The 23,286-nt window shown below is 36.7% G+C and overlaps 3 protein-coding genes across 3 annotated transcripts; 2 read left to right on the top strand and 1 right to left on the bottom strand.

Moving 5' to 3' along the window:
• Positions 1-1,551: 1,551 nt before the first annotated feature.
• LOC140005075 (uncharacterized) lies at positions 1,552-6,316 on the top strand. Its single transcript, XM_072045237.1, has 11 exons — positions 1,552-1,690; positions 1,988-2,375; positions 2,899-2,993; positions 3,234-3,301; positions 3,408-3,451; positions 3,654-3,731; positions 3,819-3,972; positions 4,633-4,785; positions 4,882-4,992; positions 5,509-5,574; positions 5,775-6,316. Exons 2-11 carry the CDS (start codon positions 2,023-2,025, stop codon positions 5,874-5,876), a joined length of 1,224 nt encoding a protein of 407 aa, XP_071901338.1. The 5' UTR covers positions 1,552-1,690; positions 1,988-2,022; the 3' UTR covers positions 5,877-6,316.
• Positions 6,317-6,854: 538 nt separating this feature from the next.
• On the top strand, positions 6,855-9,478 carry LOC113743027 (uncharacterized). Its single transcript, XM_027271084.2, has 3 exons — positions 6,855-7,227; positions 8,402-8,501; positions 9,076-9,478. Exons 1-3 carry the CDS (start codon positions 6,960-6,962, stop codon positions 9,146-9,148), a joined length of 441 nt encoding a protein of 146 aa, XP_027126885.2. The 5' UTR covers positions 6,855-6,959; the 3' UTR covers positions 9,149-9,478.
• Positions 9,479-12,019: 2,541 nt separating this feature from the next.
• LOC140004871 (transcription factor MYB26-like) lies at positions 12,020-14,060 on the bottom strand. The gene is made up of 3 exons (XM_072045025.1): positions 13,687-14,060; positions 13,310-13,439; positions 12,020-13,088 (listed from the first exon to the last, which is right to left on the bottom strand). The coding sequence occupies exons 1-3, from the start codon at positions 13,817-13,819 to the stop codon at positions 12,260-12,262; spliced, it is 1,092 nt and encodes a 363-aa protein (XP_071901126.1). The 5' UTR covers positions 13,820-14,060; the 3' UTR covers positions 12,020-12,259.
• Between the last annotated feature and the right edge of the window lie 9,226 nt (positions 14,061-23,286).

Below are 23,286 nucleotides of genomic sequence, written 5' to 3'. Positions count from 1 at the left end.
AGATCTACATTAACAGTTAATAAGGGGTATCTGAGGAAAGTATGAATACAAAATAGTAATTGTTGTAACTATATTAACTTAATTTTTTAATCTGTATGAAAAAAGAAATAGACCTTATATTTATTGGATAAATGGAATATACATATACACATATATATACACACACACTAATTGATTTTGTTGTGTCTATGCGGGCAACTGCTTGCATCAGCTATCATGATTAAGCTTTGACTACAATACTCTCCTCCAGGCTCCAGGCAGGCAACGACGTTCAAACCACTTCTTTCTTAAACCAAAGTTTGTGCTGGCGGTCAAACGAACCTCAAACTACTGAATATTAATAATAGTTTTAAAAAATATATATATTGGCCCACAACTTTTTTGTTGTAGTAGCAGTAGTAGTACCCTTTTTGCTAGCTATTTACATGTTGAGATTCGAGAGTCTCTACGGTAACAAGGCTCACTTGACATGTTCAGTTGTTTGACATTATTCTTGTTAAAAGGAGTTGTTTAAGTGCAAATAAAAATATTTTTTGGTTGGGTGAAATAAAGCTTTCATGCGTTCAAATCTTTCTAACATTTTCTTGACGGAAAGCAAGAACGGCAAATAAATCTAGGTCCCCGATTAATCTTCAAAAACCGGCAACTTTTGAAGGCAACCGAGGGACTTATCTACCCATCCCAACACCCCCCCAGTACCGATGTGGGAAATGAACCCCCACAGGGGCAAGCCCAGCAGGGCGGCTCCTACTAAGAGCTAACGAACCCCCACTAACCCCGGAAAGCACCCCAGCAGTATGTTTTCTTTCTAACATTTTCTTGACGGAAAGCAGGAACGGCAAATAAACCTAGGTCCCCGATTAACCTTCAAAAGCCGGCAACTTTTGAAGGCAATCGAGGGACTTATCTACCCATCCCAACACCCCCCAGTACCGATGTGGGAAATGAACCCCCACAGTTTTGATTCGTTCAAATCATACATTACAGTTTTGATTAACGGACGACGAAAATTATTCTGACAAAAAGTTTTACATTCCGTAAGTGCAAAACATTCAAGCGAATTATAGGAAAGGCAAATATAAAAAGAGTAAATTTTATATACGCTGATAGCAATATATATACTTTATTATGGTTGAATGTACGATACATATACAAATTTTGAGTTTCAAATCCAGATTCGAATTATGTGTTACGCATTTAATAATAAAAATTTATACACCGTCGTTACTGTATAAAATATTAACTCATATAAAAAACTGTATTCAAGTTAGGTTAGATTCTTTTAACTAGGTTCCTGCTGACTTACCTAGCATCTGAAATCAAGCTTTTACTTAAATTGAGCTAAGTAGGGAAAGCCAGCAGCACCATTAAACGAACCAAGCTCAAAGGAAGTTCGTATCGTGGCATCTATATGTAGTTTGGTTTTTTCCGCAAAAAAAAAAAAAAAAAAAAAAAAAAAAATCTGGAAACCTGCTGATATAATGACCCAATTGTCAAGTGTCACCTGATGCTTTGGTCGTAGCCTTCACGCGCTCAAATGGGGCAAAATCTCCAATGCTCATCACAATTTAAGCTTTGGCATTTAGCTTCAGCTTCGTTCAGCCTCCGTCTCCTCTTTCTTCATTCCTCTTCTCATGGCTACCAGTTTTTGCTGCCCATTCAGCAAACAATTGGCCCAACTCCTCCTCCTGTAATTTACTCCCTTTCTCTCTCATCCTGTTCATACTTGCAACTGTTCATACACAAGCTTTTCTGTATATATATTATATATATATATATATATATACAAAACATAACGCCGTTGGAATCGGTCCATCCATTCGATTCCCCCCATACATACTTGAGCTGTCTTTTGTTCTCTCTCCTTCTCTTTATTACTCTTCCTTGTCCCCTTTTCTCTCTCTCTCTCTCTCTTGCGTAATTTCTCTATCTAGGGTTGTGAATCCCTTTTTTTTTTTTGGATAATAATAATAATCATCATCATCAGAATTCCCTCCCCGAATAGCCCTTTTCGTTCCAGAAATGACGACGACGTCGTCCGCGGTGAAGAACAGCAACAACAACTTTTTGCCACCTGGGCTGGTGTCCAATTTGCAGGAGGTGCTCCTTAAGAGAAAGGGTGCGGATGACCCGGACCCACAATCACAGTCCTCCTCTGCCGCCAAACCACCCACTGTCAACGATGAATCGGCGGAACCTTCTTCGTCGTCTGCTTCCAATTCCGGCCGGGTTGATGACCAGCCTGATTCAGATACCTCTAAACCGGTCATTTTGGTCACCAATGGTGATGGGATTGAATCCCCTGGCCTTACCCATTTGGTTCAAGCTCTTGTTTGTCTAGGCCGTTACAATGTCCACGTTTGTGCCCCTCAATCGTCAGTCTGCCTTTCCTTAATTTGAATCTTAGATTTTCCTTTTCCTGGTGATGCCTTTATGAAAATGTCGAAGCTAAAATTTCTATGTTAGAATTTTTTTTTTCTTTTAAAAGAAAATTAGAACTTTTGTTTCTCGTATAATTGTCTCAGCGTGTGATTGCGAATTTTTTGTTGTAAATGACGTTTTATTTGAACGTGTGATTTATTGATTTTCACCTTTTAAGGTATTCGCGTTTGCACCCATGAATCTTCGGCGTACTTGTTATTTTTTCTAATTTAGTTATTTTTAGGGACTTGTTTATGGGTAGGCCTCTGACTGCTCTGTCTTTTGGATATAAGTGTAAAAGTATGATTTTTTTTTTAATTTTGCTCATATTATTATTATTGGAGCTCGAAATTTTTTTGGTAGTTTTACTTCGTTTGTGTGTGAACTTTGGGTGCATAAATGTGTGATTCTCACTTGCTTCAAGATTTATTGAAGAAAATTATGTCTTGATTAGATGATTGTTGGTGCTTTTGACAGGGATAAATCTGCCTCCGGTCATTCGTTGACTATGAGACAGACTATTTCTGTTAGTTTAGCTGAAATTGATGGCGCCACCGCATACGAAGTTTCTGGTATGGAAATTTATTCAATTCTTCTTTTTGTGGTTAGCTCAATTTAATTTATGAAACATTGCAAGTTATGATTTACTAGTTACATAATGCGGGATTGATGTTGTCTAATGACTTTAATCTGTCAGTGGACCTGATGTTGATTCGTAGAGTTGTAAAAAGTTGTGCAAACTTCAAAAAGATTAGAACTTTCCCTGGTAGTAAGTAGAATTATTCCAGACTGAGTATGTTTTCTACTCTCAGGGACTCCTGCCGATTGTGTTTCTTTGGCTTTATCTGGGGCTTTATTTTCTTGGACAAAGCCTTTGCTGGTATTGTATTGTATTCTATGCCCTTATTGATTCTATTAGATTGTACTTTGTCATCAAAGGGCTCATCTTTTCAGCGTGTCCATTTTGTTTCTTGAATTTCTTTTAGGTAATTAGCGGAATCAACAGGGGTTCAAGTTGTGGCCACCACATGTAAGTTGTTACTTTTCATGTGATTTTGACATGGCTATCAACTAAATTGTCTTCATACTATCTTATTCTGCTAGTGCACTGCTGATTAGTACAATTAGAATATCACATCATGAACTTCTCGATCAGTTTAATTGGTGCTCCAATTTTGGTTATGCTCTAGAAAGATAATTCTCATGACATGGTTACATGGGATGATGTCCAGGCTTTACTCAGGTGTTGTTGCCGGAGCTCGAGAAGCACTGATTAGTGGTGTGCCATCTTTATCGATATCATTGAATTGGTATCTCCATTGTTTCGTAAAACTGTCATTTTTACTGTTATTTTTTTGCTGTTCTGGATGTTAAGAATTTCACCATTTTTATCTTAGGAAGAAGGATCAAAGTCAGGACAATGATTTCAAGGATGCTGTTACTGCCTGTATGCCAGTACTAGAAGCAGCTGTTGGAGACATAGAGAAGGGAGTTTTTCCAAGGGACTGCTCTTTCCACATAGAAATTCCGACATCTCCTTTGGCAAACAAGGTTTGGTTCTATAACCTCATGTAGGATCCTGACTTCTATATTGGGCAAAGTGTTTGTGGCATTAGGAAACTGAAGAACAACATACACTTGATGCTGGGGCTTTTAGTATCTTCAGGCACATTACCATGACTTTGGAACAAATGTCATATCTCTGTCTGATGTAAGCGGACAAGTGTTTGATTTTTCACTTTCAAATAAGATCTTGATCACCAATTTTGTATGATAAGGTTGAATGATGTAAATATTCATCCCGATCTTGCCTCTATGTTTCCATAACTCGATTTCTTCCAAAATATAAGAGGAGCTATGAACAGAAAATGTTGTTTTGCATTACTCAAAACATGAAGCTTATGTATGCCAATTTTCATTTGTTGAGCATGTTGTAGCACTGTTTTTGTAAAACTTTTATGCTTCTTCATTTGTACATGCACATCCATGCACGCCACCTCTTGCAGTGAATTTGCATAATTTCTTTTCCCCCTGGGTAGGAAAAGAAAAAATAAGGCCTTTTAGCTTCAAGAATTGAAGACCTTGGTTTGCACTTTGGAGCCTAACCTTAGTTTGTAGCTTGGGCCCTTAGCATTTAATAAAGTAGAACTGAAGCATGAATCTATTTAAATCTGTCACTGACATTCGAATTACTTATAAACTGCTTTACAGGGGTTCAAATTGGCAAAACAAAGTCTCTGGAGGTCTACACTTAATTGGCAAGCAGTTTCATCAAATAGGCACCCATCTTCTGGACGTTTCATGTCGAATCAACAGATCTTGGGTATGCAGCTTGCTCAACTTAGCCGGGATGCTTCTGCTGCTGTGAGTATGCTTTGCTATGAGTTGGTATTACACCCTTTGAACTTTGGCATAATCTGTGGACATCTATTAAGTGGTTTACTTTCTCAACTTTGTCAGGGTGCTGCTCGCCGTTTGGGCACACAGAAGAAGAACGTTGAGGTGGTTGAATCAGTTGGTGTTGCCGGGAAATCTGATTCCAATCGGACTATGAGATATTTCAGGCTGGAGGTAATACTATTTCCATTGCATTTAAGCACAATATCTAAGTGTTGTTGAGTATAGCTTTAAATTTTAGTGGCTTGATATATGGTTTACATGGGTTTTAGTATGTTTGGAAGTGAAATTGAATTTGGGTTTCAGAAATAGGAACTTTCCAGACTATAAAGGCTACGTCAATTTGACTATTGGAGATGATGTGCGATCATAAACAATACCCAAAATGCAAATGTGTCCTTTTGTGAAATACTAGTTTTTTTTTTTTTTTTTGATATTTGCAATAAATCTAATATTAAGTAATGATAGATATGATCAATTCTAAACGCACCTTCAATGGTCTGACATGTACATATTGCTTATGATAAGAATTCTTCATCCAGCTGCTTTTCCTTGTTTGTGATTTCATGTCTTGGTTAAGTTGTGTCTGCATACCCTTAGAATATTCATTTGATGTATTTTTCTGTGTCTATGCTAGAATGGTTTCGTGTAGTTGTCCATCATTAATTTGGCTAGTTATCTATATTTCAGTTCCTCGATAAAGATCAGGGAGGAGAAGATGAGGATCTGGACTTCAGAGCGATTGAAAATGGCTTCGTAAGTACAGCGCTTCTCTGTGTTTTATGCTAGTACTTTGCCTACTGTTGATGCAGTGGTTTAGTTTTTGACATCATTTCTTCAAGTTCAGAAAGAAAAATGGAGGATTTCATGTTAACGTTGCATTTGTACGCTTGGTTGGTGGTTTTGTTGCACATGCTTGACTATCTTTGATGTAGAACTTTGGTCTTTCTTAACAGATAGCCATCACTCCTGTATTTCCTCAATCGCAAGTAGAGTCGGGAACTCAAGTAGCTGCTGCTTCTGATTGGGTTTCCAGAGCACTGAAAGTTGGCCAGTGAAGTTTACTTAAAGTCGACAGCATTAGTGGGATTTTGTATATCGGAAGACGATGCCGCTTTTGTCGTCATGCAACTTGCTCTGTGGTTTCGACCTGAATTTTGTTCTAAATTTTATTTTGTCTCGTATTTTTGATAGGTTCTTCTGGAACCAAGTTTCTTAGTCCATTTGTTTGTCTTGTGGAGCAGATGGCTTCCTGTGTTGATTGATACAGCTGGGCACAGCTTAAGTGCCTGTTGTCAGCTTGTATCTTTATCACACTGTAAAAGTCGCATTGTAGGTTTTCTTTCTTTCTCTCTGAATTTCTTCTTTTCCCCTCTAAAATTTTAAGGTGAGGAAGGAGAGTTGGTTTATCGTATTGTAATTGTGGTAGCACAATGTAACTGCAAACAGTCAGGTTCGAATGATCGTACCCTTAATTTATTTGGTTTAGTGTTGTTTACTTGGATTGTTTGGATTTTATTTGGCATTCTGTCTGTGCCAACTGTTTCTTTGCCAGCATGATTTGATGAGTTGCTGCTGCTGCTGCTGCAGCAGCTTCAGACGCGTATAGTATGGTGAAGGAATCAGTTTTATCAGTGTCCAATGTTCTGCTCCGGGGAAATCATACACAATTCCAAGTCACAAATGGATATGATGAGTAGTGCCAAACAGATGAGTTTTAATCTAATTTTTTGCGGAAGCTTTATGAAAAGTAGTTTATTAAGAGTTTTTGATCTGGAGAGTTAAAAAAGCCTTCCTTCCTCCAACAAAAAATACACGCAAGGAAATAAAATCCCAGTGGATACATATTTTTCTGATTCTCAAATATTATTTCATTATTTCTGTAGTTTAGACAAGCACAATTGGATTGGAGGCCTGGAAATTTTTTAATAACAAAATATTTGATCTACCTGTAAATTTTTGGGTAAAGAAATGGAGAAAGCAAAAGTAACATTAGAACTGCTGTATACTGGTAGCCTTTTCCCTTTTCTGAAAGGCTAAAATAAACAAACCCATATAGACTTGTCTTGTACCGTGTCTCTCCGCCCTCTTGAAACACTTCAGTGAGAAGAATTCAAATCTGCTACACGGGTTTAGTAGAAATGTCCTCCTCTAAAGCCCTAATTCGCACCGGATTTTCTCTCATGACTCGGTTCGCAAATCCATCTCTCCGTCAAAACTCGACCTCGACTCAGCTCATCACAACTCAGAGCCTAGACATCGACATTGTGCCGAAGCTTTTCCCGTCTCTCTGCTCGCCATCCCTTCCCCCTCTGCATCAGTACGACGCCGACTCAATCAAGAAGCTCTCTTCTCAAGGCTTCCTATATCCCTGTGGCCTTCCTTCTCTTCCATTCTTTCTCCCTGATGGTAAAAATCCCTTCTTTTTTGTGTTTTTTTGGCCCCTTTGTTTCCCTTGCGTTATTTTTAATTTCAATTTGATTTTCTTCGCCTCCTCTTTTATTTTTTTTGGTGGTTTTTTTTTTTTTTTTTTTTTTTGGTGTTTGGGGTGGAAGGGGTGGGTTAGAGTAGGAGAGCGGGAAGGTAGGATGGAGGGGATTTGTTCAACACCATTGGACAGATGCTGTTTAGTGGAAATAGGAGATGAGAAATGGTGCGTGGAAATACTATGTGGATTTATTAGGGACCTTTATCCTAATTTTAGGTTAGAAGGAGATGATACAGAAATTGAGACAATACACGTGCTGCACTCTCATGATTGGTGCTATGTAAAGTTTTAAGTTTTCTTTCGATTAACTTGTCTTTATGAGATGGAAGGCCTCAATTGAGCTAAATATTGAAACTTCAGTGATGGGTTTTGATTCTCCTCCACAATTTATGAAACTCCAAATGTTGCTAATTGTCATAATATTTTGGCATTGGCAACGGTTTCAGTTACATTCTTATCACATTATGAACTGTTCTGAAAAAAGACATGATATTTGGTGCCTTTATGATTTTCAATAAGTTCTGTGATTGAATTTGACTACTCAAAACAGAGCATTTACACGAAACAGGTACCTCACCATAAACTTTAGTCTTCATGTATAGCCTACCTGGAATTTTTTTTTTTTGGTTAAAACGCTGCATAGCCACTAGGAATAGCTAACCTACGTTGGGATATCTGAGACTGCCTTGTGTAGGAAATATATCTGTTTACAAGTATGTTCGAACTTTTTCATCTGTTAAAATGTTTTCTTAGCCTTGAAATTTCTGGAAGGGGAATACCATCTTAATTTCTGTGAAGGAAGTTCAATCATGTTTTTAGTGGTGCAAATTTCACTCGAAGTTTGCTGGACCTCTATCACTGGTTACAGTACCTTTGCTGAAGCCCAATACAAATGTTGTCGAAATCACGCAATCTATGTGATAGGAACAAAGATGAAAAAGCCTTTAAATTTGTACCATGTTTGTATCTGGTAGTAATTCCCTATAGTCCGTTGAGCGATTTTTTGTGGTTGTCTAATAGAGCTGTTTGCTTATTATTTCTTTGTCATAATTGATCTGCATGTACTGGTGCTTCACTCTCTCTCTCTCTGCGTAGGAAATGATTCTATGTCATCTGAGCCAATGGTTTTATTTCCGAAAAGAACCTACCAGCCAAGCAACATTAGGCGTAAGAGGAACCATGGATTTTTGGCACGGTATGTTCCTCGTTCCTCTCTCTATCCCCCCCCCTCTCTCTCTCTCTCTCTCTCACACACACACACACACATGACACACCCCTCTACATAGAGAGAGCGTGATACGAGACGCACATGACGTGCTCACTTTTATGTGGAATTTTTTTTTCCCTCGCACTTTCCTTCTCAAGTTATCTCATGTTGAGTCCTGTATGTAACTTTTGAGAAGTGCTATCCATGATTCCTTGTTCTTCAGTTCGTCTTTTACCTGATTTACGAATCTATCTCAAAAGAATGCAGCTTGTTCTAATTTAATGCTAGGATTCTAATTTAATGCTAGGATACACTACCTTGCCATGGCTGTAATTTGGAATGTGGAGTGTGTAAAGTTATCCTGCACTCTTTGAGATTAAAAGGATGGAGCTTTTAAAGATAAAAAGGTTTCAAGTTTAACAGGCACAGGGAAAATATCTAGGAATTTCATGCTCAAATTAGGGTTTCTATGACAATGGAAGGACAAGTTTTGCCTGATTGATAATGCTGACTATGAATAAGCACAATTACTGATGAAAATTTTGTTTTATTGCATGAGCAGCAAAGCAACTAAGGGTGGCCAGAGAGTAATTGCTCGACGAATTGCTAAGGGTCGGGCAAGAATCACACCTTAGGAACGTTGTCCTTTTTCCGTTGTTTCAGTAATAGCAGATATAGGTCCGACAGTTGTGTTGCTTCATTGCAAGACTAAGCAAATAGAGCGATGAGTTGCTTTGCATGGTTACTTCAGCCTCACAAGATCTGACAGCTGTTGCTTATGGTGTTACAACTTCTTTATGCTTAAGCAGATTCTTTTAAAGCCGGGAAAACCAAAAATATTATGGACTTTATACTTGAGAGATTGTCTTTACACATTATAGCAGGCATCGCATCAAGTTCAATAATTGTGTGTATAACTCAGATAGTTTAGAAGTTCAGTGTTAAATGATTTTTCTTTGACGGAAGTGCCCAATTTTGCATTTGGAGGACTACATGATTAAGCAGTCCCATGGCATGTGGAATCTCGGTCAATTGCTATTGCAGGTACGGAGCTTTATAGGCATGGCAGTTGGCATCCTCTCATCTAGCACTGCGGGAACTACAGGAAAATTTTGCAGCATTGCTCTAGTTGCCCCTTTTTAACATTTTTGGAACCCGGGATTAGAACACATTTTTTTTTTTTGCCTTCAGATTGCAAATAGGCATCCACGTCCCCTGTTCCGTCCCTTGTTTTCTGAGTTCTTGAATCTTGATCAATCAAAAGTCGATATTGACCCAGTAAAAGCTGGATAGAAGACAAAAACTACTAGTAACAAGCTGAAGGAATGGTGCTGTTCGAAAATTCAGACCCTTGAAATGCGCAGGAGCAACAATCTTCTTGCTTAATGCATTTGAGGCCAATGTGATTTCCATGGCCCAAGTGTACACGGTTGGGGACCTTGTGGTCCATCACTTTTTGTTTGATTCCAACTCAATTCATCATATATTCCAAATTGTACCAAACTTAATTGGTCAATCTTTATGCAGTAGCGCGCCTCTGACGTGACTTGCGAGGACAGGACATCTTCGCTGCGAAGACTTGTGGCCCAGTTTGCGGAGTCGCACGTATTTCTCTCTGCAAAAATTCAGTCTCGTGCCCAAGGACTTCCAATTTCTGGAAAATTTTACCGGGTCAACCTGTTTTGTGCAATCAAATTTGCCCCTCGTACGCTCTTGCCCGTGGATTGTAATGCGGGTGTTTTAACTCTTGTCGTTCAGATTTATCTTTTTCAATCGATTTTTTTTTTGGTCCTGCCTGCAGTGGATATTTTTAGCTGCTGGGATTTCTTGTCCTACCTACGGTGTCCTCGTTACTCATTATTATCAAATAAATAAACGAAAGAGCATGTCATGGTGGACTGGACAAAACTAGAAGGAAGAAAGAAATCAGATTCTCACTCTTTTTTTTCTTTTTAATTTTTTGGTCAATCGTCGCCTGAATCTACAGGAGACCGATGTCGACTGAATCACAATCGGATCAGATGGGTGCATCGTACATCCATCTGAATTTTTAAGAGAAGCCATATATTGTGACAATTGATGAGAAGCAAGGGTTGAACCCTTAACCTCCCACTCCACCAAACCTTAAGGACGTGGTGGTGCTGGACTACATGATGAGAAGCTACATATTGTGACAATTGATGAAAGACAAGGGTTGAACGCTTGACTTCCTACCCCACCAAGCCTTAAGAACGTAGTGATGACCACCGGTTCAAAGGCCGGTGGTTAGAGGCCCGCTCACTAGTGTGGAAATATGCTATTAAAGTAGTAAAATTATTACATATTCTTGGGGCCCCAGGGTTACATGAAAATAGCGTGAATAGGAGGACAGAAGGACCTCTTGTCTCTTACCTGATGAGTGAAGAATTTGTGCAAGGAAAAGTAAAAAGAGTACTAAATCCCAAGAGGGTTGTAAGTTAGTATTACTTCGTGCCCCTTACGCCAGTTTTAGAAAATTTACCTTAATTTGATGCAATTGGAATTATCTTCTTTTCAGCAATCAATTCTTCTTGTTCTTGTTTTATCCTTATCTTGTGGGCGGGGTATCTTTTCTTTTGATTCCAAAGATGTACCCCTTTGAAACAGGGAAAAAACCGCTTTACGTTTTAAAAGCAGGACCAAATGAATTTGTTATTTACTACTAGTAATTGTTTTCTGGTGTGGTAGGATACGTAACTTTAAAAAATAAAATAAAATAAAACTAGCCATGAGATAGGAATATTGGTAAATCAACTCTATCTTCCAAAATTTCCAAAAAAAAACCCTTTTCTGAAGAAAGAAATTCAGACTTGTTTGATTACGTTTAGCTTAAATTCTGACAACCCCTCTAGCTGCAAAATATTCCCAATTGTAAAAGAAAGAGTTTTGTTTTTTGTGTAGTTTGATATTAATGATTGATCACAGGAGACATTATTGGTTTTTCTTTTTTTCTCTTTTTCTTTTTTGGGTTCCATTTTTTGACGGCTTGAAACCCAAGAGTTTGTAAGACTTGGATTGATTGATTAAGACTGGGAACTCAGAACTTCGTAAGCCCTAAAAAAACAATATTATTTGCTTTTACTTATATGTTCTCCCCATTTAGATTTTTTTAAACGAATGGAATGTGCGTCATCATAGTGCAGTCCGTGATTCATAGCTGATGAAAGAGATGAGTCATGGATCACTGGTAATTATCAACTGTTAACACACTAATTGTTCACTATTCATTACTTCCTAATTCTGACAACAATTCCACATGATCAGTATCGATTGTATCATTAATCAATAAATCATATCATATGGGAGAAACGTTAAAAAAAATTAGTATATATATATACCTGAGAAAAGAGAATTATTTTATGTTGAACATCACATACGAAAGACCCAATGACAAATCATGAAAATTGATATACTATCCTATTGAAATGGCTTCATATGAATTCTCCCATAAACCAAAAAAAAAAAAAAAAAAAAAAAAAGTACCTGACTGAGAAAAGAGAATTATTATATGTTGAGCATTACATACCAAGAGCGAATGGCGAATAACGACTTACAAATCCTGAAAATTCATATACCATTCATATGAATACAGATCCTTGTTTGGATTTTTCTGCCAAAAAGAATGCATTACTCCACTAAGTATCAGCTGACTCCAGCCTTCTCAGAATAGCAACCTTAGCAATATTAGTATTGCTTTGGTAACTAAGCAGCCCCAGCCTGAAGGAAGACTAGGGTTCATAAGCATTGGCTGCATGGTAGTACTGGAGACATTGAGACAATGACAGCGATGATGATGAAGATGAAGAGGAAGACGGTGGCATCATTGACACGAGTGATTCAATGCTTTCCAGTAACTGCCGATTTCCAGGTTCGATCTGGGCACATGGATCAGATGCAGATGGCAGGAAACCGGAGAGACTAGCAGCAATTGGATCAACTTCTTGAGAAATAGTATCGGTAGATAAAGATGGTAGGTTATATTGATCACCCTCCTCCAAGATTTCACAAATTTTAGGCGTCCCATGAGCCATTAGTACATCGTCAACATCGTTATAAGATTGAATGATCATGTTGGGATGGATGAGTTGAACGTTTGATGCATTAAATAAAGCAGCAGAAGCAAGTGGAGGATCAAGATGATGATTGTCAGATTGCGGATTGCCCGCCGGCCATACCGGATCACATGAACATATGGGAGAGTCTATCATTGGAGTAGTCACCGTGGGCACGGGGACCAAATTTGGGAAATTGTTCATTTCATCAACTCCGATGATATCATTGTGAATGTTATGATCAAACCCTTGCAGTGTTGATGCCATGGTTGGGATGTACAAGTTATCGAAATGAGCACCTGGGATCAGATTAGGGTTTGCATTAACTGAGAAGAAACTTTCCACAGAGGCACCAGGAGCAAAAGCACTTGAAAGATTGGGAGGAAAGTTGCATAGGTCAGGAAGGCCATGATGAGAGACAAGTTTCTTCTTGATGCTAGAATTCCAAAAGTTTTTCACTTCATTGTCTGTTCTTCCCGGTAGGTGCTTGGCTATCTGAGCCCACCTGTACAAAAGCAAAAATGTCTTTTTGCATGAAATTGAGCTCATTCATTCATTACGATGATGAAATTACTGAAAGTAGCAATAATCAAGGCCTCGCCATCTCAAAGTCGACAATTATTCCGAGTCATATATAGTTAAGTATAGGGTTCATCCTTTTGACCCAGAAAAAAAAAAGTATAAAGTTCATCCCAAAAAGAAATTATGGAGTTCATCAACTTGTACCTATTGCCCAGAACTCTATGAAGTTCAATGATAAGAGATGCTTCTTGTGGAGAGAAACTCCCTCTTTTCAAGTCTGGTCTTAGGTAATTTATCCACCTTAGCCTGCAACTTTTTCCACATCTTTGCAGCCCTGCACCATGAAAAACTAGTCAAAACAGTAGCACATCAACCGATTCTACATTATTCACAAGTTTCATGCAAGAAATATTCAAGTTCTTTCCACAAACAAGTAGATAAATGAAAGAACTGAGATTTGAATAGCAAATAGTTGAAAAAAAAAAGAATACTGAGCATCCTAAATTGGGGTTTTTTTTGGGGGGGGGGGGTGTGTGTTGGAATCGATAGAAATACACACACACACACACACAAAACCTTACCAGCACGTCTTGGAACAGTGCTCCAACAACCATGACCATATGTAGAAATGTAGTTGACGAGTTTTTCGTCTTCCTCGGGAGACCAGAGCCCTCTCTTCACCTTCTGTTTGTTACAGCAAGAATGGTGTCCCATGATCTTCCTCTTTTTCAGTTTCTCTCGAAGCTAAAAGCAGGAGGGTGCAGTGAGTTACAGTAGTATCGCCGTCGTTTTATATGCTTTCGTTCAAAAACTGACAAAGCAACAAGAAATCAAAGATAAGCAGCAGCCCTACTTGCTACCGCCCTAAAACGGCCTCAGAAAAAATGCGTAGAATCTCTGGAATGGATGATATCAAGTGAGAGGACACAGAGGTTGTGAATTTAATGCTGGGAAAAGCACCCCCCCCCCCCTCCCCCCCCTCTCTTATGGCCAAGAGGGACCAAATTAGAGATCTGAGGTAAAAGCTGCAACTGCTCTCTGGATGCCCCTGACTGTCTTATAATAGGTCTTCGACTGTACCACGAGGCATCCATGCAAAGGTCATCGGTCCCACCTGGGATGGTACGGATCGTCCTAAAGATCATCGATCAAAACTGGCAGATCCATGGGGAGGGAACTGCATGTGTATTGATCCTTGATGATCGTCATAATTTAGATTTTTTGGGGTTCACGGTTGTGATTGCATTTGGGCTTTCTGCTAGAGTAAAAATAACGAAATGATGTAAATAGAACACAGAGACCGTTCACATTGATTACTAGCTTGAATAATGCTGTTGTGAATAAAAGCTACAGCAATCTGGTTTCTCTAATTTACGTGTGTACTATTTTGGCTTCTTTTTGGTTTGAGATAAGGGCAAATTCTTAAATTTCGACAGGTATCTTTCGGTATGCTATGCGTTGATTAATACGTAACAAAGTCAAGAAATGAGTGTGTGTGTGTATATATATATATAAATCAGTAGTACTACGTCCGTTGTAGTAGGACTTTTACATGACGAATAATCAAGTGTGATTGATATTCTTAACAATCAAGTGTTTTACACGACGAATAATGGTGATTAATTGTCTGCATTGTCGGCATTGTAGTAGGACTTTTTTTTGACATGGAATGAATATTCTTATCAAATTTTATTGTTTTTTGTGTGTCTGGTAAAAATAAAAATAAAAATAAAAAGTTAGTTGTTTGTACCTCTTAATAATGTCACAACTCCAAACTAAAGAGCTAGCTAGGTCATGTAACGAAATAAACACGTACTATGAGAATTGACGAGGGACTTGAGCAAAGAATAAAAGAACTAGAAAAAATAGGTCAAATCACAATAAGTACTCCTTAACAACAATAGTCAAGGGTGAAGTTAGTGGCACTAAATAGAGGTGGCAATTTGTCCCCAAGTCCCAATGGATTACCCATGCCCATAGGGACTTTGGGCGGGATGGGTATTAGAATTTGATCTTGGATTTAAAATGGAACAAATGCCAATTGTACCTATTAATTGATGAAAAATTTTGGGAAATACTTGCTTGGGTATCCATTGGGCTCAAATAGCAAGGGTTCTGTTTGGATTAGCTGTTTTTTAGGGTGTTTTTGAAATATTTTATTGTCGCGGTGTATATAAAAAATTTTTACTATAAATTTTCTTTTAAATATTTGATATACTAATATGGATGAGATATTTTTTGAGTTATTGTATATTACTGTAGCATTGTATTTGAAAAATTTATTTTTTGAAAATATAGCCAATCCAAACGGAGTCTTAGATTCAAAAATTATCTTTAACAATTTTTATAGTCATACCAGCGAATATAATCTAGCAATCTTTCTGGTCATTATCCACAAGAATTTTCAACATTTCAGTGAGTTTAGACCTGTTATTCTTGGACAATGATGAGGATAAATATTCAACACCCTAAGTGCTTTGGCCATCTTGATATGTGTTGGAATATGGCTGTATTATATCTATCTTTTCCTTTATTTGTTAATCTAATTTTTGGTGGAAATCCTGAGTATAAAGCACTTGCATGTTTGTTTAATAAAACTAAAAGAAATTTAATAAATAAAAAATATTAAAGTTATATAAAAAATAAAAAATGAATTAAAGGAAAAAATATATATAGAAAATAGATTTGGATATTAGGCAGAATCAATCTAAACCCATCCCCAAAGTAATCCCGCCCAAGTTAATCCCAAAATACATACATACGGGTAAGGTTGGGTCCAAACTCGTATGACTCGATTTCATCTTAAACTCAATCAAATCCCGCGCATTTTACCACCTCTGGTGCTAAACAAGAGAGGCTAGCTCCGTTTTCTGATTAATGGCGTCTACATCATGACAGCAGCATAAGATTTGTTTGTCGTGCGTCCTTTTTTTATTTTTCTTACCTCCTTCGGCTGGGAGCCCGCGTTGTGGGTACCCCCAGGCCTTAGCTACATCCCCATTTTCGACAGCGGGTCATGTCTTCCAATAATAGGTCTGTCTGGTCATCAGTGGTCTGTAATCATCATTTGCAAAAGGTTTACGGAGTTGTCTGTATTGTTTAGTGCTAAAAGAGCTTTCGGTTCGTGTCCGGAGGTCCCTAACTCTCATCCATGCCAGTTCGTGTGTAATTAAGACCCGCTAGTTCTGTTAAAGAAGATGGCGACCCTTCTGAGTTTTCCAATAATACTTGCCAAAATTTTAAGTCAGTTAAAAGTTGATACATCTGTCTAATTGACTTTTGCCACATTTCTTTTGAAAAGTGAAACATGAGCATTTTTTTTTTTTGTCACTATATAAAATTATTCATTGTATACTTGCTGCATTGATATTTTTTTTTTTTTTTTGTTACTATGTAAAATTCCAATTCCAAAAATAAATAAATAAATACTGATGATTTCGAGACCTAACATCTGAAATTCATCTTTGTCATGGAGCATGACATGAGTTGCCAGCGTCCATTTGCTTATCTTTTAATTCAAGTGTGTGAATGTAAGATTTAAAAGTTAAATTACATACAACTTTGTTGGCTCAACATCAAGGGCTAAATCCTTAATTATGATGCTTTAAAATAGTAATCAAAGCGTCAAAAGAATGTTTAAACCCCTTCTTTAGTTTGTCCTCGTTTTAGTGAATGAATGAGTGCAGTGGTCTCCACTTCCTTTATTAAGCAAGTTGCTTCTTCTGATTAACTTAATGAAGATGAACCAGATAGGGGCATTCCATCATTAGTTGCCCTATTTCTTCTCACCATAAAAATGGATCCCTTTTTTTTTTTTTTTGTGGGGAACTAATTAAGGATCCCATCAAGAGATCACGAGGAGTGTGCGTTACTCTATGCTTCATATTTCAAACTAATGAAGTTTGATTTTGAGGCTTTGGGCAAGATCGAGTAGAAATTTGAACTCGCATCAAGAGTTTCAAGTACTACTACTTTAACCTACCAACAGAACAAATCCTTATAATTAACCTGCTAATTATCCTTCTTAATTGTCCTTGCTAATTCCAGTCTGACTATCTAATTGCGCTTAGACTAGTTGAGTAACATTGATAATATACAGGATCCTACTTTCGCAGCAAGAGCTGGCATGGTGTATAACACTAGCTTCCGTTTACTTTACTTCGTGGGCGTGTCTGCGTGTTCTGGTTTTAGGTTAAGGTTGTTTGGTGAAACACGTTTTTTATTTGGGTGTTCAGCAGACAAAACGGTTGAGGATTTTTGGATTCATGTACTTCATTATTAAGCTTATTTCGTGAAAAATAAAAATCAGCTTCGCGGTGCTTTTTGCTCCTTGAACTTCTATTTGTGTTGATCTGGCATCTGAACTTTCATTCATCCTTTGGACATTAATTTTGGCACCTGAACTTACTTCTAGTTGCTGCACCTGATCAGCAGCAGCACATTAATACAATGTGTATGCATGGTGGTTTGATTATATATGAAGCAGCAATCTTATTATTATTGCATGCTTGGCAACAATATCCCAATTATGGAGAAGCTTAGTTTTTGGGATTAATGCCATATTGGGATTCTCAGTTTAGTCCAGCTCAAACTATAAATTGGGACGCCTTATTATTAGTTTTTGAACTATAAAATCCATCCCACTTAAGTATATATAAGTGTTAGTTGAATACCCAAAATTAACAGAATATTAGTCAAGTCATCAGAAGCTTGGTTCGCTAAACAATAATCTCAACAAGCAAGGCAGGTAATTAAGACGGATATATAGTTTCACCATTTTGAAGCAATAGACCAATACTTGTGCTGAAATTAGGGCCGGGTGGTTGGAGTACAGTTGCACAGGGACTCCAAAAATTGCCATAGAATATGGCAACGATAAGCACATCAAACCAATTAGGAATATGGCGAGCTTAACAAGTTAATTACAGTCGCTCAGAAAGAAAAAGAAAAAAAAGTAAGATATAGACTCTAGGGCACTAGCTTTCTGTCGGTTGCTTAACGAGGTAATTTGCTTGCTTCGATTAATAATTCATATTCGTGGCTGCAAATGTCAAGGAAATGTGAAAATCACCGTACAAAGGAGATACAATGCATTGTCAAGTCACAAAGATGCTTTCACTTTTAATCCCAATCACATATTGACGGATTACCAATTACGACAGCAATATTAGGACGCAACTTTTACCTGCATAACCTCCAAGAAAAACAAATTTAGGTTGTTATTTTTCTAAAATACCCTTACATTAAATAGAGTACAACTTTATATTAATTATTCATGGAAACTTGAATTGATGGTTTATGGGATTTTGAATTAATGGTCAAGAAAGGATCAATCCTCATTTTACATTATTTCACATTAATTCTAAATATATTAAATGGGGCAAGTTAACAAACTATATTAAATAAGGTGGTTTATACTAATAGCAATCTACACTGAAGAAAGGTATTTTAGAAAAATTAAAAGATAACTACATTCTTTAATTGGAAAGTGGACTATAATTTGGGACAGACAAAAAAGAAAAATAAGGTTATCAAAATGGGACGGAAGAAGTAAGAGTTACCACCTATTATTCTTCTACCCACCATCGCTATGACCCCTCCCCGCCTCTTTCTTCCACCGTCACACTGCCTCTCCTCTCTTTTCCCTCTCCTTTTTCCTCCATCTTTTTTCATTTTGTCTTCCTTCTCTTCCATTCTTCCTCATTCTCCTCCACCTCTTCCCTCCCATCCCCCGTCCCTTATTGACCCACTTTTCTCCCTTATTCTTTCCTTTATGGTCCCCTTTGGATGGTAAGGAAAAGAGGAAAAGGGAGCAAGGAGGGAGAAAGATGAGAGGAGGAGGGAAGTGATGGTGGCAACGATGGAGGAGGATTGCAAGTTATTTTAACAAATTTATAAAAAATACTTAAAAATTTTAAATTCTAAAAATACCCCAAAATACATCATAAAAAATACCAAATTCAAACGAACTATTTATAATAAAAGTTTTTCATATACACTGCTACGGTAAAATTTTTGAAAAACAATTTCAAAAACACCTAATCCATACAAAGTCTATATTTCATGATCATCGTCTTGTTAATCAATTATTCTGTATAAACTACTTGCTTTTAGGATCTTGCTTACCCAAAAGTACTTCTATAAAGTGTACTTCCAAAGAATTATTCACTGTTGAGATCCGGATGCAAAATAAATAGTTATTGAAACATTAAGTACACTATAATATTATAACAAATAAATCACAAGTATGAAAATAAAAAATATACAAAATTTAATGTGATTCATCTCCATTACCAATCCTATATCCACACAACTCATTCCTTTATATTATCAAATAATACGGTATTGAACTATACATCCAAATCAAAATAGTCCAGATACCAAATTGATTAAATTGCCAAATAAGCATGTGTAATTACTCCAAGTCTAATTTCTTGTTGACTGGCGAGAAAAGACCTCAATTGAAAGACTATCTACAGGATTTTCTTTTCACCATTACTTGTAACTTGAAATTCTCTTTTGTGATTTCTATTTCTAACTTTTGAGACAACCAAATGATAAAATCATCATATTTCTTTATTTTTTAGGACTGTCTCGCCATGTGTGATTTTAAAAAACTCTACTTTCAATGAAAAACTCGTAGCCATCTGAGCCTCGTGCCAAATAGAAATTGGATATTTTTGTTTCTTTGCGATACATGCCACACCACCTAAGGAACAAATATCATCAAAATCTAGAATTCATCAGGTGAAATATCAACTATTAGAATTGTGAGAAAGTTTTTATCGATTCACGTCCAAAATCAACATTAGCCTCAACCTTTTTCTTGAATCTTAAATCACCTACCTAGATTTATCGTCGAGTATCCTCCATGCTCTTTAACTTCCTATCTTTCACCTTTAATGCTTAAATTGTTGATCTAGTAAATGTCACCAATCCACTTAATTTTCAATAATTAATCAAGACCTAACCACGAACCTTACTCTCATAATAGTTGTTGGGATCTAAACGCGAAATAAACAATTATTGAGATATTAAGTATATAATAATTTAATGACAAATAAGTTACATGTATGAAAATAAAAGACCAACAAGATTTAATGTGGTTTGGTTCCATTACCAAACCTATACAAAAAATATTATGATAGAAAAACAAGTTAATTTATTATTATGATAGAAAAACTCTATACAAAAATATAACTGAAATTCAAATCCAATCTTGTGTAACTTTTCTTATCTTTCAAGGACCCTCTCTTACCCTATGTAAAGACTACCTGGCTCTCTTTGTGCGCACACCTTTATAGTATGCAAATTAAACTTCACCTATTTAGAAGTACTCTTAGTTGGCTAATACTCAAGTAATAACAGGAAACAACTACTAATTTCTAAACTTATACAAAATAGGACTTAGCTTCTAATTCCTAAAGTAAATAAAAATTGTCATAAACTAATTAGTTGTCACACAAAACAAAAACTGCACAAAATTTCCTAACCATCACTTTTTTCTCAGGCACTGATGAAATAAGTAATTTTCCAAATGGTCAGTAAGCGTTAATACTCGACAACTTTCACGTCATCACAAACTGTCAGGAATTGGAAATGTGAACTACTCTAAGGACACGTTTCTAGTTTAGGCGACCAAGTGAAGCAAGGCTTGCAATCGAGAGATAATTAATTAGGATTATTTCGACAAGAACATTGGAACTCCCGATTCATATTTAAATCAGTTATTCTATTTCTAGTTTGGATTACTTTAAAACCATTTGCGGAACATACAAAGCTTTTCTAGTTTTGTCCCATTTTCATTTTATTCTAAGCTATCAGAATTTTGCTGTGCTTCAGAAATAAAGAAAGCCAAGTTTGAAGAGCCAAGTTTATTTACATAGCTGTTGCTACTTTCATTCGGCATTATATATATATATATATTGATGTTTGAGACTTCCACTTATCCGATGACAGTGAAAAATGGAAAATCCGAGCAACGACTTCAAAGCCAAGAAGAAAGTCTGTCTTCTTCATTTTGAGTTTTTGTGTGGACGACTCCTCATATCGGGCGTAGCAATTCTTTTTCCAGACCCAAAGCTCTACTCTATATTGGATGCATTTCCATTGTTTTTCCAACAAAGATAAAAAAAAAAAAAAGAGGAAGAAGAAGATGCAAAAACTTTAATTGGTTCCTGTCAAATTGAGTTGGTGGCTTGATTGGAAATATGGGAAATATGATGATTGGAAAGAAGATGCCATGAAGAGAAGGACCAATGATGAGGAAGAATGAAAAAAGAATTTGAGAGGAGAAAGATTTGAATAGGGAAAGATGGGCTTCAAAAGAAGTCTGAGACATTTGTTCCTTGTTCTTTTAATGTTCTCTCTCTCTCTCTTCTACGTTTATGAAATCCCCATTAAAAGCAGCAAGAATTCTCTTATTGAACATGAAAGTTAGTAAAAGTTTATGCTCATAACCCCACCCATGAATCCAACAAGTGAACGAGCAATGCATGGCTTAGCTTGCGATGAAAGAAAAAGGACATAATCAAGATCCTGATTTTAAAAAGCTGGCACATGCAACAATTAGTGGCACCAGGGCTTCTTTTCTTTGTTTGTAGATCTGTCTTGGGACAGTACCCATGGATCGATGAGTTCTGTTTTTTTTTTTTGTCTTGTATTTGGGAAATGATATGGGGCTTTGGTATGAGTCATTTTCACGACAGAAAAGGTTTAGTAGTTTCTCAAATGAATCGGGGCATGCATTAATTATTATGCGCATTTGAATCAAGAAAAAAAAAAAAAAAAAAGAAGGATGATTATAGACTTTACAGCATGTTTTAGACTGTTCATTGACTTATTTAACATTATTAATTGTCCCTTTTGCGGACACCTGTCAGCTATGTATTGACTAGACATTGAGCTTTTAAGATCTCATAGGTTGCTCACAAATGCAAAAAAAAAGATGCCCATTTTTTACTCTAAGAATTTCCCTTGTTTTTTCCTCGTAAAGATGATTGCTTTCTTGGTCGAGGCTGAGCCCACTCTCAATAATTACTCTGCGCCTCGAATCTTGTTTAGGAAAAAAAAAAAACTTTTACAGCAAAACTCCAAACAACTGATCGAGGAAACAAATGTGACAAAAAAGTATCATATATTATATTACTCTGTGCAACTCTTCCAACTAATCTGCTTTTGCCAAATTTCAAGGTATACACAGCTTCCGAATCTTGTGCTACTATCACATATTCACATTGTCAATTAAACAAATTAAAACTTGCAGTCGTATCGGACGCTTCCTATACCTTTTCAGCCACACCCGGCGAAGGGCCGCCGAAACTGACCTCCAGAAAGCTATGCCAGTGTAGCCAGACCATTTTATCACGTTGAACTAAATTAAAAAGCCAAAGGAGTAATTTTTATACAATCTCTCTCTCTCTCTCTCTTCCAACAGCTCAATCCATTTAAATACATTTGAATTACATTTTATTAAGCCAACAGTCTCTTGGGCTCCCATATTCTGAGAAATATTTACTATCAGAAAAGAGGAAAAAACGGATTCTTTGTCTAAAGAAATACGTCGAAAAAGGGCAGATGCATAGAACTTTTCAACGAGATAGTGCTTTTTCAACTCTCTCAAAATGGAATCTATTCCAAACATATATGCCATGGTTCCTTACTTCGACAAGGTACACATATCTAAATTTGATATTTTTAAATACTTTTCCAGACCTATTGCCGATACTAAGTAGCAGTCAAAAATTGATATCCGTTTTTCACGATATTATGCATGGATCGGGTATATCATGGCGAATTCTTCAGAAAAATTTGTGTCTTCCACAATGGAATCTGAAAATGGATGATCCACCCGTATTGATATGTCTGTTGCATAAAAACATTTTTTAATTCGTAATTTATTAATTAATTGTTTCCGATTCATCGGATCTTACCTCTTTGAAAATGATCAATAAAAGTCAAGATATGGACTTTAAGTTAAACTAACTTAAATAGAATTTTAGAATCTTTTGTTTTTTTACTTTACTTATTCTTCTGAATTTTTGCTAAATCCTTAAAATATTCAAATCAAGAAGTTATAATTGTTCAAATTATATAAAATTATATGAAAGGGAAGAAGCACCCGAGTTTGATCAGTTATATAATTAATAGAAAAGGAGATGAAATTTTTTCTTTCATTAAGC

Source organism: Coffea arabica, chromosome 4c, assembly GCF_036785885.1.
Source record: "Coffea arabica cultivar ET-39 chromosome 4c, Coffea Arabica ET-39 HiFi, whole genome shotgun sequence".
NCBI lineage: Eukaryota > Viridiplantae > Streptophyta > Magnoliopsida > Gentianales > Rubiaceae > Coffea > Coffea arabica.
Note: the sequence above shows the minus strand (reverse complement) of the source record. Positions and strands in the feature narration are given on the sequence as shown.